The sequence below is a fragment of the Chiloscyllium plagiosum genome, chromosome 16 (assembly GCF_004010195.1).
Source record: "Chiloscyllium plagiosum isolate BGI_BamShark_2017 chromosome 16, ASM401019v2, whole genome shotgun sequence".
Classification (NCBI taxonomy): domain Eukaryota; kingdom Metazoa; phylum Chordata; class Chondrichthyes; order Orectolobiformes; family Hemiscylliidae; genus Chiloscyllium; species Chiloscyllium plagiosum.
This window is the reverse complement of record NC_057725.1, coordinates 23204566-23223019: the sequence shown is the minus strand read 5'-3', so window position 1 is coordinate 23223019 and position 18454 is coordinate 23204566. Positions and strand designations below refer to the sequence as shown.

Genomic DNA, 18454 nt, shown 5'->3' with positions numbered 1-18454 from the left:
GGCTCAATCCTATAGTAAATTTAATTTATAGCAAAAATTTACAGTGTGATGTGACTGAAATTATAGATTGAAAAATTGATTGTCTGTTAAGCCTTTCATCTGTTAGAATACAGTGATAGTTTCACTTCTTCCATGTGTAAAACACAGGGGGCCAACACCTTCAACATATTGTCTAGCTATCACCATTGTTAACAGCGAGAATGCAACTTTTTTAAAAAAAGGTTTTGTGATTTACACATGAAAGAAGTGAAACTATCACTGTATACTAACAGATGAAAGGCTTAACAGACAATCAATTTTTCAATCTATAATTTCAGTTACATCACACTGTAAATTTTTGCTATAAATTCTGTTAGGATTGAGCCCTCCACTATCACCTGATGAAGGGGCGTCGCTCCGAAAGCTAGTGTGCTTCCAATTAAACCTGTTGGACTATAACCTGGTGTTGTGTGAATTTTAACTTTGTACACCCCAATCCAACACCGGCATCTCCAAATCAAGGTAACAGTGTAATGGAAGCCCTGAGAAATAATTTTATAGTTTGACTTCGTGGCTGTAACATGTCCAATTATTATAATAAACAAAGGTGCTTCTTAAGATAGTAACCTCAACACAAAGTTGTCATTTTCGTGAGACAGGAAATCATTCATTTATCCCGTGTGACGATAATGAAGCAGAACTTGATTCTTCCAGTTACATACACATAATGCTGCTTTACCTCTGTCTAAAAGGGATAAGCTGAATATGTCAACAAATAAATGTTTTCTTTATAGTAATGTGTAACCTGCATTTGGAACATGCGATATCATAAAAATTTAGTTAAGTTTATACGGTGCTTTGCACTGTTGCTGTAGTTTAACACGCGATTTAGTTATAGTACTGATACAAAGCACGACTGTATATGCCTTTCACATTTATAACAGACACTCTCGCTTTCCGAGATACGGGCTATCCTTACTGGAAGCGAATGTAAACATGCACAGACGAGTTAGAGAATGTTCAGCAGCTGCAGTTTGTGTTGATTTGAGATTGTTATAACAGGTGTAAAATAAAAGATAAAACGTGGAACTTTTGGATTCAGCGGATGGCAAATATTGTTCTATCTGAGCCTACTTTCCTATCATAGATTTCAGAGATCGCCCACTTTACAGGCCTGCCTTGCAGTTCTGCCCATGGCAATGCTGATTGGATTTAAAATTACAGCTCATACTATTTTGGGACAGTTGTTAGCCAGTATCCTAATAAACATGTAATTTTCTGAAAATGTTCCTTTCAGTGAACATGAGTGTTTTGTGGGTTACCAGTTGCATAACTGGGTGTAATTGTACTAGCTGGGAGCAGAAGGGTTTTGTGACGCAGTAGTATTGTCCTTATCTCTGGGCTGGAAGGTCCAGCTTCAAATTCCACCTGCCCCTGACGTGAGTCACACAGCATGTCGGAACAGGTTGCTTAAAAACAAATTAACAAGAACATTTTCCGGCAGAATGGCAAAGTGGTTAGCCCTGCTGCCTCACAGTCCTAGGTTCGATTCCAGCCTCGGCCGACTGTCTGTGTGGAGTTTGCACATTCTCCCCGTGTCTGTGTGGGTTTCCTTCCGCAGGTCAGGTGAATTGCCCATAGTGGTAGGTACATTAGTGAGAGGGAAATGGGTCTGGGTGGGTTACTCACCGGATGGTCGTTGTGGACTGGTTGGGCTAAAAGGCCTGCTTCCGCACTGTAGGGAATCTAATTTAACCTGAAATCATGGAGTTTTAAATCCTCACTTAGATCTGCAGGTATGCCAAACCTGACCTTGACTGGATAACTGAGAAAGCGAGAAGGTTCCCTCTGGGACATTTAGCAGCTAAGTGCAGAGGTTTTTCAATAACCTGCTCTTCCTTAACACCTGCAGCAATTCAATGTAGACAAAAATGTTTAAATCAATATGAAAAGTCTATTGTATCTACAGGACAATCAATTCGACCCCACCACCGATTTCATTGATCAGGCTCTTACTGATTAATTACATCTCACAAATGTTTTCTCACATTCAATAGACATTTTAAATTGGGTCGCCTCAGTGTTTTTCATTGAACATTTAGTATTAGTAAGTGCAACAAGAGCTCTCTGGTGTTTTTTTTAAGTGTTACAGTAAAAACGTTTTGAAAAAATCAGATGTCTCCTTGTTCGCCACTGTGTTAGACTCTTAATGCATGTTTTGAAAGCGTACGTGTAAGACAATGGAATATGAATATCTAACAATTTCTTCTGACATACCTCTCAGTTAACACGGCCTCGCCTACTTAAATAACATCTTAACTAAGGTTCAGTACAGTCATTTCAGACAAGCTCAGTGACGTTTACCTGCCAATATCCCAAAAGACAAGTTGACAAGGAGAAACGTATCGATATAAGCTAAAATACAGGGTGAATGGCATTTTATAGCGCTTTAATTAACACGGCGTAGTATGATTACATTCGTGCCTGCACAGGCTCTTCAAACGAGCATCATTACTTAATGCCAATCTCCTACATTTTCCCCCAGTACTTTTGCCCGCTATCTTTATACAAATGGTCCGATCATCCAATGTCCCAGTCATTAAATCCTACAAAGACCGCTGCCTATGATGGACTGAATGTGGGGGCGTAAAAATACCAGGCAATTTTTACGAAGATATCCATTTGTAATCCAACAAACCATTTGTTTGGTGTTGCTCCCAATGTCACAGTAGTGATGGCATTGATATGTAGAATCGCCATCAGTAAAGTGCATTTGATGGGATTCTTTTTACAACTTTGAAAAGCGTTTATTATTCATTCCACCTTTCAACTATGGCGTCTCCACAAAATTGTCAAACACGTTTCATGTTCATGTTAGCGAAAAGAGTTTACAGGAACTTTGTTTTTTTTTAAATGTGATGCTATTTTCCGTCCAAACTGCGCTAAAAGATTTTAAAATGGAACTGGTTATTGTTGCAATGACAATGATTATTATTCAGTAGCTCAACAGTTACATTAGAGAAACATTGTGGGTTTTGTTTTGTCGTGAGTAAACGTTGCTTTGTCCTCTGAGGTACTGAATTTTTACCTATACTGTTCTGTTGGTTGATGGGTTCCTCATGTTTAAAGGCGTGATTCGAGAACTGAGGAGTGTGATGACTCGGAGTGTGACCGTAACCTGGAGTCCCGTCGAAAGCCACAGCGCTGTAACCTGAAACAAACACAAAAGTCGCGTCAGAACCTGATAAAATGGTTTGGATTGAACAACCACCTGTTGAAGGAGCAGCGCATCTAAAGCTAGTGCTTCCAGATCAACTTATTGGACTGTAAGCTGATGTTGTGTGATTTTTAACCTGGTAAAGTGGGATTGACTTAAATGGACCTAATTAAGGATCCAGCATTTATATGGAGCTTTCCACTTCCTCGGGGAGTCCCAACCAGTTTGCATGCAATCAAGAACTTGATTGCTGATGTCGTGTAAATGCAATAGCTTTTGTTTTTTACACAGCAAGCAACTTTCATGGATTCGGCCCAAGGAAGGATCTTGACCAGAATACAAGGGACCTTCCCGGGACATTTTCCAATCGAGCCATAGGATCGATTATGCTCAAGGAACCAGTGGCAGACATCAAGAATTATAATTCAACTTTAACCAAAATGCAAAGAGGCTACATTGTGGCAAGGTCGCCAGTTAAAAGTCCCACGGGGATAGATCTTGACTTGGTGCAATGGTGTTAAATGGGTGGGGAGATGTAACGAGTCCGCAACACATTTCCATCGATCCCATTGAAATCAAAAAGATAGCGAGAGCTGCAAACCACAGTGTTCTACTGGCTATTTTACACTATAGTGTAAATGCAAACTCTACAACATTTTAAAGGCACCTGGATGGGTATATGAATAGGAAGGGTTTGCAGAGATATGGACCGGGTGCTGGCAGGTGGGACTAGATTGGGTTGGGGTATCTTGTCGGCATGGACGGGTTGGACTGAAGGGTCTGTTTCCGTACTGTACATCTCTATGACTCTACCTCAATCAACACTGCACTGCAGTCGCCATGGCGAACTCAACCGCATTGTGCCCAGAAGACTAATTTCGTCCCCACAAAATAATTCTCACTGTCAATCAAAGCAACTCAGAGCAGAGAAGGCTTCGGATATTTGATACCTATGACGAGGCGCTGTGTAAATGCTTTGCTACATAAAGTTGCATTAGTAATCACATTTCGCCCATAAAAATCCACTGGTTGGAAAGCATATTTAAAAATATGTTTGATTTGTATTACACGCTGCATGTCAATTACCTTGACCGCATGGCAATGGAAATGGTTGAATAGCTTTTCCTCCAATGTACAAAAACACAAAGCTGGTTCAGAATGAGGAAGCTGGGGAAGGTGGAGACCGATGGATTCTGGATGTCGGACCAATGCAGTTAAGGCAAATAGTGCGCTGTTGCTAATACAGGCGCTATGAGTCATGGAAGGAAACCTCAAACGGCAGAAACCAGTTTAAAAAATAAAAGGCGGAAGGAAGTTGAAACTGAATATAATAAGATCGAAGTGTGAAAAAAGAGTACAGTGGATAAAGCTCTCAAAAATGTGAATCGAAATGTTTCTGTTCAGTTTCGGAATTGACGTTCAAACATAAGGAAACATATATGGACAGAAAGACTGATTGGACAACGACAGCTAACTGAAACGAGCGGATTTAAATCATAGTCATCCAGTAATCAGTGTTCGAGCAAGCAGAAAGCTGTCTTAAGTCTTAGGTGTTAATCGGTACTCGCACAACTATTGATGGATATTCGTTGCAGAAATTATTTGGGGTCCTACAGTGTTTGAGGGGAGTAAACGAGTATATGCTAAAATGTTTGTGCAAACAAAGAGGGTTACACGAAGTTGACGCCCCACGACAAATAAGTACAATTGGAAGAATCGATATGCAGCTGGAAAAGCGCTTTTCCAGCAACACATTTTTAAGCTCTGATCCCCAGCATCTGCAGTCCTCACTTTCTCCTAGAATCGATATGCAGCCAAAGTGTAACTTGTGAATCATTGCAACCGATCGAGGAACAATCTCAGCTTTTGCTTTGAGGCAATGCGTTTAATTTGGGGCCATGGGATTGTTTCACCTTGAATAGTCGCAAAGTACTGATTGGCGAGAATGAACGCAAAACAGAAAAATACCAGAACTCATCATTAACAAAGTAGAAATAAGCAAATGATAATTTTCTGTAATTTAGAAGGAAGCGATAATAAAACTGTGAGGTGAAATACCGCTTTAACTACATCTCAAAAGATTTAAATCCAAATCGTTAAACAGGTAGTGTATGGTTAAAGATTATTGCATGGTTAAATCACATTTTTTTTCCCCTAGATCCATTGTAAATAAAGGCTGTTTTTCTCTTTTCTCAATAGCACTTCTTTCATTATATTTAGCATTGTGTGACTTTTAACTCTGTATACCCCAGTCCCACACTGGCATCTCCAAATCAGCATTATAAGAGTTTGTGAGTTGCAGGTAAACTATCCTGAGTAAGGAAAACGATAATGGAGCTGTGTGACAGGCTATTTTCTCAGATAAGAAGCAGTAGCGAGGACACATTTGTGTACAGCGAGGAATCCAATTCAAACCTAATCCTGTAAAGGTTTGTTGATAGAATAGGGGCATTTGTGTGTCGCAGATACAATAGGAAGACAAAACACTTGAGGAGCTGAGAGTAACAGTTATGGGAGATTTCCTTCTTGGTTTTATAGCAGAGATGTCTGGAGACCTGACATCATCAGATGAAATAGCATATGATGATAAATTAAGAGTAAATAAAATATTTTGTACATTTAACAGTGTTGGGGGGGAGGGCTAGAATAAAAGCAAAATAATTAATTTGAATTGAGACAGTACCGTGCACAACTTCAAGACATCCTAACTTAAGTTTCAACCAATGAATTACTTCTGAAGTATAGCCCTATTGTAGTCTAGAGTGAGAACATTTTGAAGGAGCTAAAGAGAAAAGCAGAGACTCAGAAGCATGTTGAAAGAAATAGAAAATACATATTTATACATGTCTATTCATTAAGTAATCAAAGCTGAATGATGGACAGATCAATTTCCTTGTAAGTTCCTGGAGAGCCAACATTTTAAGTTTAATTTAGTTTGACTTTCACATCAGAATTAAAAGTCATATTTCACATTTTCACAATATAAATTGGAAATGTCTCTAACTGTCAAAGCATTAAGTCCAGGAGAACATCATGAATGTTGAATAAATAAAAAGCAACAAGAAATGGAATGATTTTTGATAAGATCTCTTATCATTAAGAAAAGAGTAAATATCAAAGTATTATGAAATAATCCACCAAACCTTGCCTATGATATGACACAGATAAAGATTAAGCCACAAAAAAGGTCGCCGAGCTAAAGATTTGGTTCCCCATCCACAGCTATAGTCTGGTCTGCTGAGTATTCCCAATATTTTCTGTTTTTATTATGCAATATATCAAAATTAATTATAAAGCCTCCCTGGTGGATTATTGTTGAAGAATCTGGTTTACAGAAATGGCAGTTTATCTAATCTCTGACTAAAATATTTAATTATCTGGTCTCATCTGGGCCAATGAATTGCATGCAAAAGCTTTAGCACATCAGGCAAGGAACAAAATCTCAGCCTGTTGCTAATCCCTGTCCAGTGGCTAAGAAAAATCAATTTATATAATGTAATATAAATGCATCAAGGTGGATTTGGAATCACTAAACTGAGCTATCTTTTGGTTAAAAGATCCATTAAAACTTACCATTAAGACATAAAATAAACCCTACTTGGTTAATAAATTTAAATACTTTAATACCACCTCAGCATGAGTAATTATTTTCAAGAGGTCAAAACAGAAGAGTACAAAAAGAATGAACATAAAGCTATAAAGAATAATCCATGCCTTATAACTGTTCATTTTATATGATTATAAAAACAACACCAAAGAAATAAACTACAGGAAATTTTAAGCATTTCAATATTATTTCTTTCATTATGTACCTGGTAAGGTCCCTCTAAAGATAATTAATGTTAATCTGCAGTTTAAGCATATCTACTGAAATTATTGACCTCTTTGGAGCTTGATAAATATACTTGTGAGTTTTGCCAACATGATGAAAAATGAGATGGTCCCACTTGCTCCTTTGTATCAATATTTTTTTAAATTACCAGCTAGGGAAAGGAGCTTCATATGCCTTTCTTACATGCAAGTGCAGAATTCCCTTTTGGTTGAGCTCAGTGCAAGGTTCAGAGTATAATATGACTGTAAACTGCTACTCGAGGATGGCATACAACAGAGACAGCTCTGTGATTTGTTATTGGGAACTCCAACTTTACAGAAGGCTACTCATTAATACATGAGTAGAATTAGAAACTGGATAGAAAATAACTAGAAATACAGTTTACATATAATGTAAATTCGGATGCTTATAACTGCCAGCTTTAAAATATTCACATCCACAAGCACAGAACACAGCATTTTTATGTAGGAATATGATTCTTGGAGTTTTGCAGAGATCAATTCTCCATTAATTCGCTTTCCAACTTTCAAAATCATCTTCAAGTTCATACAAATTGGATACCTACAATATTTAAACCAAATACGTAAGTAATCAAATTATATGTTGCAGAAGTTGGTATTAATAAGAATTGAGAGAAGCTTGGCATTTTACTAATGGAAATAGTCTGTTATGTTCAAATTCTAAATACTTTTCAAATATTAGAAGCACAACTATACTTGACAAGGTAAAAATTCAAGCACCATCTTGGAAGAAATTTAAAATAATTTGCAAATGAATGTCAAGAGAAATTAAAGGAAATTGTAATGATCTGGAATGCATTGCCAGAAATATGTCGGAACTGCATTGAAAGAGGAATTGAATTAATAAAATTAATAAACGTCAGATTAATAAAATGCCTATCTGGAAATAGCCATGGCATAGTATTAATTGCAAAACAATTTGAATGATCCAGCTAGACTGGTATGATGGGCTGAATGGCATTGTTTCTGTCACATTATTTCATGTCTGTGAACCAAACTTTACAAAATGCTCAGATCTTCAGGTGATGTTAAGTGTTTGTGTCTTTTAAATTTGATGATGTCAGGATCATATTCATGTTGTTTTCTACATTATATTCTCTATTCCCTTTGATATCTGTGTTATAGTTTCAGTTTCAATCTCTCATCAACTTCAAAATATCTTGGCCTTGAAAGCAGAACACAAGAATCCATCTTATGACAATAAGTAGAAATAAGAACCCAATCAACTCAAATAATAAAATTTGATGACAGTATGAGGAGCTTAAAACAAGTATGAGAAAACTCAATTGAAGTAACATAGCTATGGTAAAACTATGTGAAGTCCAATAAATAAGTGCATTTGCAAAATAGGGAAAATTTATTATAGTATAAGTCAGAAACGTATCAGTGAATGAAGTGGCTCTATTCCAGGTCATGGGTTACTTATTAATACTGCATAAAATTAATTTAAGTGGAAGACTATCTAAACATTACAGGTCCACATAATAGAAATACTATTTGAAACAAAATAATCTAGTGATGATTTATAGTATGTCCATGGACACTTCAAGCACCAGTTAGTTTGTGTATTGTGTACATGAGCATTTCTGCTCAGATAGTTCTTGTGCCAAAAGAACCATTTGTCCTATAACCTTGTGTTCCTGCTCTACAATGACTCTTCATATGTTTATGCTACAGGAGATTTGTACCTATGCTACCTGTAAATGTATCAGACACAAATAGTCTAGGAATATGCTACGAGATGTAATATAATAATTGGATTTTGATGAATTTATACAGCATTGTTAGTTGGGGTGAACTCATGTCTTCACTGATGTCAGAGGCATTCAGTTGTGTTACAGCTTTCAGCTCCAATCTTAAAGCACTCTGTTTTTCTTTACTTAGTAGAAACTCAATGGTTCACTAGGCAGTATATAAATCACTTTATTTCACGCAAAAAAAATCCAATTTTGTCTCTAGGTATTTGATGAGAAAAGGAAAAACTGATAAGACCATACATTACTTTGGATCAACATGTCAACTTGCCCCATTGATGCATACTAATAAAATGTTACATTAGGCATGAAGCAAATATTTGCAAACAGCATAAAAGGAAAATAATTTAGGAATGGTAGCTGACCCTTTCACTAAAATCTTTCCTGCAGTGTAGCAAGGCAATTAATAATACAAATAAAATGATAGTGTTTGGCTAGAAACATTGATTATTATTCCAAGTTAGTAATATTAGTTTACTGTAACAGTCTTCAGTAGCATGTGTATGTTTTAAAGTAGTAGACAGAAAGGTAACTAATAATTAATAATCATGCAATTCCACATTATGAAAGTGGGTTGTGGGAGCTTGGGTTTTCTTAATATAAACAGTGTGGCATGATAGAAATATTAAAACAGCTAATAAAATTGAAATTAATTTGATGTTCCAATTATTCTCCACAACCTCAACATAGAGATCATCTCCAAATTTGGACAGAAAGCCAAGAGCCATCAATGAGCTCCAGATTGACGTATCAAAATGTTTACAGACCTGGTAAAGTGTTTCCTAGTGCAGTGATAGCTCCCCCAAAATCCAACTCATAATTTGAAAAGTGCATTGACAAGAAAGAATACAGCATTTCAAGCCCGAATGTAGTATGAATCAATGATCCAGGTGTTGATTTTGCACAGGCTTTATACCCCAGATTTGGACTCAATGGGTGGAAATAACAAAATGTTAATGCAATATTTGGCATTGCTGGCATCCGAATATTGGGATGATATTCAGAAGAATAAAATAGCATATAGACTTCTGAAGATAACCTTTAATCTTTCTTTTTTTAATAAAAGAAATCAGATGGTCTTAAATGATCAATATCTACATATTAATATTGACAGTATCCGTTATGAAGTATCGAAACCTTGACACAATAGAGAATTATTCCTCTCCATTAGTAAACTCTGATATTTAGTTAAATACTTTCAATAATTCCTTGAAGCAAACTCCAATATAGGCATGTGTTCAGTAAATTCAGTAAATTCAGTAAACTGGAGGACAGTTTTGTTTTTGCTCTCTGCTTTCTTATGAAGTAGTTTCTGATAATCATTACAGTTGTTTAATGTCATCCCAGGAGTTCGACAAGATTCGTTTGGGAATTCCACAAAGCATAGCCCATCTGTCCTAATGAGTCGGAAGCTCCCGTTCACCCACCCACCACCCACCCTCCAACAACAATGGGTTAAATAATATATATGTATATCATGGGTGGTAAATCAGTTCCCACAAGAGTTTGCAATTAATTCAAAGGTTTAACCACTTCCCAGTGATTTGTACCTTCATTGCTTGCTTCAAGTTGCTCTCCTTTAAATAGGTGGGCATACTGAGGTTCAGTAACTGCTTAAAAACACACTTGCTAAAAATACAACTTTATCACTGAAATAAAAGTTACGAACCCAGGGACAGGGTAAAGGTACAAATCTTTTACATTTCCTTATCGCTCAGCTCTGAATTCTGAGTTTTGAAATGGCCGATTACTTTATTTGGAATCGACATCAATACAAAAATGTTGCGATTAAATTGACAACCAAAAAAAAATCTAAAAGAAAACACAGTTGAATTCACACCACGTTTTGAAAACCGAAGCTCGGAGACTCGCCCTAGCTAACCAGGACAACAAGTGCGCCATAGGGTTTCAGAAAGCATGAATGGCGCAGTTCAAAACGCCAAGTTGTAAATGGTTGTCACTGTTTCAATGTATTTTGGTGTTGGTCTTTCTTGGTTGCTGCTGGAATTCCCAACGCTATCTGCTAGAACCCACTTTCTACTGAACTGGTGGACTGAATCCCATTGAATTGTTCAGCAAAGATGCCACTACAATACTTTAAAAGCCAGCTTTAGGTTGTCACCCTACATTAACAACGAAAATCCTGAAGCAATAGACACGCGACTTCTATAATTTGTAGTAAACCATTATAAATAAACTTTTCCAGTGGTTATACAGTACCTTTATCATCATCGTCTTTCAAACCCAAGTTTCAGTCCTCCCAGCGTAACCATGTGCCTGTATTTCGGAATTTGTTTCTTTGCGAATGAATTGTGAATATACTGCTCATTAATATCACCCAGTCTACTCTTTACATTTCCCCATAAAAGAATAAAGATTGTACAAAAAAAACTAAAACTTCATTTTAGAAATTTGTAAAAGTTCCGATTCTGACCTAGTGAACTGATACTGAGAGTTGTGAAACTGGAATTTTATTTCAAAAAGCGTTCTGAACCCAAGTTTCAGTAGCTACAAGTGAAATTGAAGAAATTTGCAGTGTTTCTTTGCTCACGAAACTTGAATTAAAAATCAGATTGTTCAAAGGGACGAGTTCCTTTTATGGAAACCATAATTATTTTATTTGAAAGTATCCCTAAAGCAAGTCAGATTGGTCATCGGCAAATTTCAAAACGTGCAGGTTCAATTTTCCGCAGCATTTAAATTGATGATGCCACATAAAAAATAAAATGCGATGATCGAGTAAAACAGACTGTATTGCGCGGAAATCGGACAGGGGAATATTTCCAGACAGTGAAATAATTTCCATGCGAAGGCAACCTTTCCTTCTTGAAATTCCTAGTATTAAATTTTAAATCTCGATTTCTAATCGCTTCTGTAAAATCTTCACGGGCGCGGTCGAGTTTCTATCTTATTATTTGGTGGGTGAGTTTAGGAATGGGGAGAGGGGGGCACCTGCTCCATGCATAAGCATTACGATCGTAACGTAAGGAACTTCCACTCTACACCTTACAACTCTTTAATTTGGTGGTACTGAAATTCTTGAGCTCTTTATCTTAAGGTCTTATGTACGTTGGAAGTCTGGAACACTATAAAACGCCTTTGCAACATAAAAACCCTCCCCAGAAAACTGACGCATCGTTTTACTCCAGTTATAAGCTAAAATAAAATCAGTTTCATATTTTGAAATGCTGGAAGTCGAGTGGTTTCAACTAACAATCAAAAAGGGGGCCATGGATTCTATGCGATGATCGAGTCAGTGCTTTCAACTAACAATCAAAAAGGGGGCCATGGATTCTAAATGTATATATAGTAATTTATAGAAGGAAGACTTGGCTTGTGTTGTTTTGATAGGAATGTAAGTAGAGTGCTTATAGTTTGTTGTTATAATAATATTTATCCGGAGAAAGACAGCCTCCATCTGTCCAGCAGATGACAATTCTCTGCTCCCGTTTCCGTGTCTTGATACTGCTGATCCTGACAAATTAATACCAAATCTAAAAGGGACCTCCGCCGCACAGGTTCCACATTTCCATCAAATTAAACAGCCTCCCACCACAGAAAGCTAATTGTCTTGATCAATAAATAAATAAACAAGCCGGAGTGCGAAACCTGAAAGTGACAGAAAAAGACCCGCGTCTGCATTTGACCCCTCCAGGATACCCCGCTGTAAATCAACCTTTCCAGCACCCACTTTCAATTAACTAGACGTTTTAAAAAAAACACACGTACCGGATTCCTGCTTTAATTAAAACGCATAATTTTTTGCTTAAATAAACCCCTTTGGTTGATAAGATCAGCTGTCGTGCCATTTGTGGCGTCTTCTGCATTGAGTCAAAGATGGTGCAAAGTCACAATGGACAATTTTTAAAAATACCTCGACTGTCCAGAGAGCTTGATCTCTTTGAGATACCATACACCTCAAAGACTCTACATGCAGCGAATTGCATGAAGTAATTATGCTGATATTATGTGGACAAACGTATAATTAGAATAGAATTTGCTTTAGCGGAATAAGTGGACATTTGAAAAGTTAACTCAGTGTTTTAAAAGGTCTGAGTTTCTCCTTTTAGTCTCAACCGGGAGACCATGGAACATGTCTTGTTACAGGCCAGGTTCCCATAAATCGAAACTATTGTCACTTTCAATTCTCCATTCCCAATTCGCTCTAACCCAGTCGCCTATTGGGGAAACGTGGACTGTGAAGACAGTGCACTCGCCTGAAAACAGTCCTGTTATTAATGAACCGCGTTTCCGGGTTCGATATATGTATTTTGAAATCTTAGGCTGTTAAGTCCTTGCGGTAAATTGGCATATTACGCGGGAAGATTGAGTTCGTCCGTCTACTGGCGTTACCTGCAAAAGCCTGTTGAAGAGCAAATTGTCCCTGTTACTCATTACACCTTGAATTCATTTGTCACTTTAACAGCAGTACATTAAAAACTAAATTCAGCATCTCCACATCCTCCAAATCTACGGCCACAAGATTAAAGTTGTTTTCCCAAAGGATACGCAATTACACATATTGCAAATTTATGCCGAAGATTCTGTTTTGTGACCAAGATTTGTGTGTGTGAGTGGGAGGAAGGTGCACCTTTCAAATACAGGTATGCCGAGTCTGCGCGGTCTCACAACAAAACGGAGATCAGTGCCTGAAGCAGAGCTGCCGACATTCTAACTAATCATTCATTCTCTGCTGCTGCTGGTTTGTCTCGCAGTATTGACAGTCTCTCCTCAAAACTGAGAATATAATGGGATGGAAAAACATACAGTTAAGTTCGCTCAGACTGACTGATGAATTTGTGAGCAGCATCTCACAGTATTGCGTCGACGGACAAAATTCTATCAGGGCATCTTCAGATGCACACACGCTACATTCACAGTAACTCGCTTGGGTGAAAATTGACCGAATTTATTTCCACGAAACCTTCCCGTGAGAAACATTAAATGTAGCTCTCTTCATTTAATTCTGAATGTACCACGTCCTTTGCGGGGGGAAACAATGGCGCGCTTTACAACAAAATCAACTTATTCTAATTCAAGGAGTAAACGCAATATTTCTCAATAGGCTTTGTCAACGAGTGGGTTCGATCTTTTACAATTACTTCAAACTCCAATTGAAAATTTGAAATCGAAAGTACGCCCAATATTAAAAGCGAGCTCTAATTTGCAAAGCAGTTGTTCAGAATTATATTGCTAATTAATCCTTAAAGAGCCATCCATCATTTCGTTCGCCAGTACAGCAAAACAAAACGGGAAACTTCTTTTCCAGATATCTTCTCCGGTTGTAATGTTAAAGTTTCATGTGTACTTTTATCTTTAGGTAAGAATTGCAAGGATTTTAAACGAGATTTTGAACAGTATTAATGTTCCTAAGCAATAATTTTTTCAACAAATAACGGAGTCAGAGATATACAGTTTAGAAACACCGTGCATTCCAATTTGTCCATGCCGGCCAGATACCCTAAATTAATTTTGTCCCGTTTGCCAGCATTTGGCCCATATCCCTCTAAACCCTTCATGACCGAATAGACAACACACCTTCATTTAATGGCTTTGCGTGCGTGTGTGTATGCGCGTGTGTACTTCCCCAATGATCTAGTCCTTATTTTGGGGAACAGTTGTAGCATCCCTTTCCTCTGCCCAGTGTATTGGAAAATGCAGCACATTATACACGGAGGTTATACAGTGGCGTTGGCCAATCAACCGATGACCTTCCCGTTTGTTAAAAACCCAAAGCTTTATGTTTTGAGGTTGGGGACCTTCCCTCATCAGCCTGACCTACAGCTTTGGAGTGTGGTAGTCCCTCTTCCTCCCCCCAAGCTTTTCTCGGTGCTGAACAAGATATTTGAAGGCAAGATCTCTTTTATTTGAGGGTCTTGCCAGAATGTCAAAAAAGTGCCCAAAAATGAAACAACTGGAATGTGCTGGCAAAGAATTAGTCACTTTCCCTGTTCCATCTTTTGTGCAAAACTTGGGAGACTGTCTTTCAAAGGGTTTCAACTGGTCCCTGAGTCAGTGATGCCCCCGTTTGATCATTTCACGGCTTAGACTTGGCAGAAAACAATCTTCGAGCCAAGGTAGCGCCTTTCCCACGATCATAAAGCTCGTCAGACTGCTAAACGTGCAGCCTTGAGATAGTTTACACCGAGTCCCCTCCTCCGTCCAACAAGCTGCAGTCTGCCCCTGTACCTGGCTGAATAAATAGAAAACAGAAACAGGCCATTCTGCCCAACTGGTCGATGCCGGCGTTAATGGACTCCTCCAGCCCATTTCATCTTGTTATTCACTAGCACATTGTGGGGATATCAGGAAACAAAAGCGCACTATCTACCATTCAAGAATCCCAACTAAAAACCATAGAAACGCCCCAATTTGTCAATAAACGCAGTTAGACAGAAATAATCCAGGCATCCCACGTTCAGGGCAGATGAATTCTACCTTGCTGTCCAGGCGCCGGATTCAGCAAATAGACGGTCACTGTATCCTCTCGTTTCAAATTCGTTCGCATTCCTGTCGATTTGCTGTTTATACCAGACCCTCCAAAGGAGGAATTCTCAATCGATTTCACAGCAATATCCACGGGGAAGGGAAACATTATTTATTAATTCTGAACTTGTTTCCCCCAGGGAGCTGTAAGCAGAGGGCACTGAACCCATTATTATATTTCAGGAAAATAAAACCGGCGGATTTGTAAAAGTCTGTGAAATTTCTGTAAGAGTAATATTTGTAAAATTGATTGTGTAAAAGGGATATATTGCAAGCGGTATCAGAATTGGAAGAAAAATCCAGCAGGATTTCGTCTGAGATCCCCAATGCACAAAAAAACACTGTACAAAGGATGGCAGTGAAAATATCTCAAACACTTAGAAACAATATATAGCTCGTTTTAATCTCTCCTGCGCTGCCCTTTTCTGTATTGCGTAGAAGAGCTTTCTAAATGGCAATGACTGCAACACAGCAGCAGCAACGGGTGATGAGAGATTTTCGACACATGGGGATTCAGATTATTGTATTAAAACAAATACCTTGCATTTTTAAATCGTCTGCCAGCGCCTTTCTTTCCCCGTTCTGTTTTTATTTCGCAGTTTCCAATCCGCTCAGTTTACTGACCAGTAACTACAAACTGCTCTGCATTTGTTTCCCTTTCAAAAATGACTTGCCTTTAAACTAATAATCTCATTCGAGCTTTGTCAGAAGACAGTGCGTGTATTAAATTGAAGGTGCCTCAGATGTTTCATTTCAACCTCAATGTAAAACATGAGTTATCGCACAACAAAAAATGTTTCTTCCCAACGCAATCCTCCAAGTATCATTTGAGGGGAACACTATTCCAGCCCCCAACCCCCACACCCCTTTCCACCCATGAATGAGAAATGAGTTTCTACAAAGCAACTCTTTAATACAACACAACAAAGAATCATCTGTAATTAATCACAACCACTGGCACCTCAATCTGCAGAAAGCACTCACAATTACATATTGCACCCCGCTTTATATATACGAGCGTTAAGGTCGATAAATTCACTTTTGTCGATTCCTGTGGGCATCAACTGCTTTTATACCTCTGTGAGCACCTAATTGACGTTTACAACCACATAAACACTCTTCTTTCTAGTAATTATATTTCAGTTTCATTTTAAATTACATGCACTCAATCCAATTTTCCGTTACCAAATGGAACACAGTTTTAAACTGTATGCAACAAAGAACTGTGATTTATAAAAGGTTAGACATATCTAACCCGAGTGCCGGAATTAAAAAGGTGCACAACCTTGAGAACGTCTTTAAAAAAAAAACAAAGTGCTCAGGTCTGGTTTTAAAAATGTATACCGCGCCTGATCAGTGAAAGTCGCGCCGCTTCTGAAAGTAACTTGGGTGCGTGAGGCCTTTTGGGAGAGGCGAGCTGGAAACGCAAAATACAGAAGTGGGAACATGCTGTATCCTACAGATAGAATTTTTAAATGCCTTTGCATTTTAGCCATAAACGCGTGTTGCGACGGGTGTCCCAATCTACGTCGTACTGATCCCAACTTTATTTTAAGAATGTGTCCTGGAACACATACCATTAACCGTTACATTGGTGCAGTGAAGCCCCCGCCAGCAATAGGACACAAGGCATCACTCCCTTTTTGAATAAAACTTTTAAATTCTGATTTAAGTTCTACATTGTCACATCCATGGTGGCGATTAAGAGAAACCAATTTAACAAATAAAATCGCCCGAACTGAATACTTTTAGGATTTTCTTTTTGTTGAGACACTCACTGTTAATATCCAGTTCTGCTGCTCTTTCTGAATTTTACCCCGGATTTAATTGACAGTTTGTGGGGGCGGAGGGGAGGAGGAAATGGTAAAATCTTTTCCTTGTCTGCTGCTGTTTTCTTACCCTGGTTCCTGGCTGGCGGTTGCGTGTCCATGCAATGGTTGAGGTAGCCTCCGTTGGTGAACATTCTCGCCTGACTCGGAGGCGCCTGACTGGGCGGTGGAGCGCCGAACGCTCCGTAACGACAGGCCCCGGCCGTGCCGGTGAACTGACCGGAGAAGTGAACAGTGAAAGCGCTGAGGCAGTGGTCGTCGTGGGGCTCGCTGGCGCTCCAGCTCGGCTCTTGCTTGATGAAGGACGGGTGGCCGATCGGAGCGCTGTAAGAAGCCCCCGGGTGAAAGTCCAGCACCGGCGCCCATTGGGGAGCGCTGCTCACCGGCATGGTACAACTGCTGTTCCCCGGGGTCAGAGTGGAGACTGCCGGCAGCAAAGCGTTCAGGTCCCGCACATCGGAACCCATGGTGTCCAAACAATCTTTTAACCAAAACGAATCAATCGTTTATTTCTTGTTCTCCTCTCTAAATGAATCCGTTCCACCCTCCACCCCCTCCAACACAATATTCCCAGGGCTGGGATCTCCTCTTGTTGGTCAAACTTCCAGGCTCTTCACACAGTCTGCAACGCTATTGTATTGAGGCTGTCAAATGGTATGTATGATAGGATGGCGAGTTGTGCGTGTTTAGTAGCAGCAACACTATGGCACATGTGTCGGATTGGATTGGTGACTCCGAGCCTCAAATACTGAGGAGAGGTGGAGCCTGGAAACTGTCTGATCGAGATCCGTCCTCCCTGGTTACATGGACCAGTTTCCCTGTCCACATAGTGTGTGTGTTTCTCCCTCTCTCTCTCTGTGCTGTAATCTGTCGATTAGTTGGCGAGAAAGGAGCAATCTGGGCGAGGGAGTGGGTGCAGGGAGGGAGAGATGGGGGCGAGGGTGTGTGTGTGTGTGTGTTTCTGGGTGGGGTGGATGTGGGGGTAATTCATCCCTAATTCCGAAAGGCGCTATCATTCGACTCAACTCTGTGGTGAACCTAACCAAACTTGTCCTCTATTTTTCTGAAGAGCTTGTTCTGCAATAATGGAGGCAGTGGATCAGATCAGTAAGTCGAACAAAAATATAGAATAAGGCGCTCCATATTTTTGATATCTGTATACATGAACATAATAGCACATGTACACCTGAATACTGGATGGGGGCGAAATTGACTCCCTGGAATAATCAGGCAATTGTAATATGTCAAGCAAAAACGAAAAGTCACAGAATTTCATGTTATTTTTGCTTTGCTATCATTGCATTTGTCGGAGATTTCAGATTCACGATATCTGCTGG

At 39.0% G+C, this 18454-nt stretch overlaps 1 protein-coding gene across 5 annotated transcripts in view; it reads right to left on the bottom strand.

Annotated features, from left to right (window-relative positions):
- Positions 1 to 17898, bottom strand: part of wt1b (WT1 transcription factor b) — a 94569-nt gene extending 76671 nt beyond the window's left edge. For 2 of the 5 annotated variants that reach the window (XM_043705545.1, XM_043705546.1), the window contains exons 1-2: positions 17188 to 17897; positions 3068 to 3190 (exon numbers count right to left, since the gene is read on the bottom strand). In XM_043705545.1, the coding sequence (XP_043561480.1) occupies positions 3068 to 3190; positions 17188 to 17584 (520 nt within the window). In that variant the 5' untranslated portion in view covers positions 17585 to 17897. Of the gene's footprint in view, positions 1 to 3067; positions 3191 to 17187 lie in introns of all 5 variants that reach the window. The other 3 variants (XM_043705543.1, XM_043705544.1, XM_043705547.1) reach the window with 2 other exon arrangements.
- Positions 17899 to 18454: the final 556 nt, after the last annotated feature.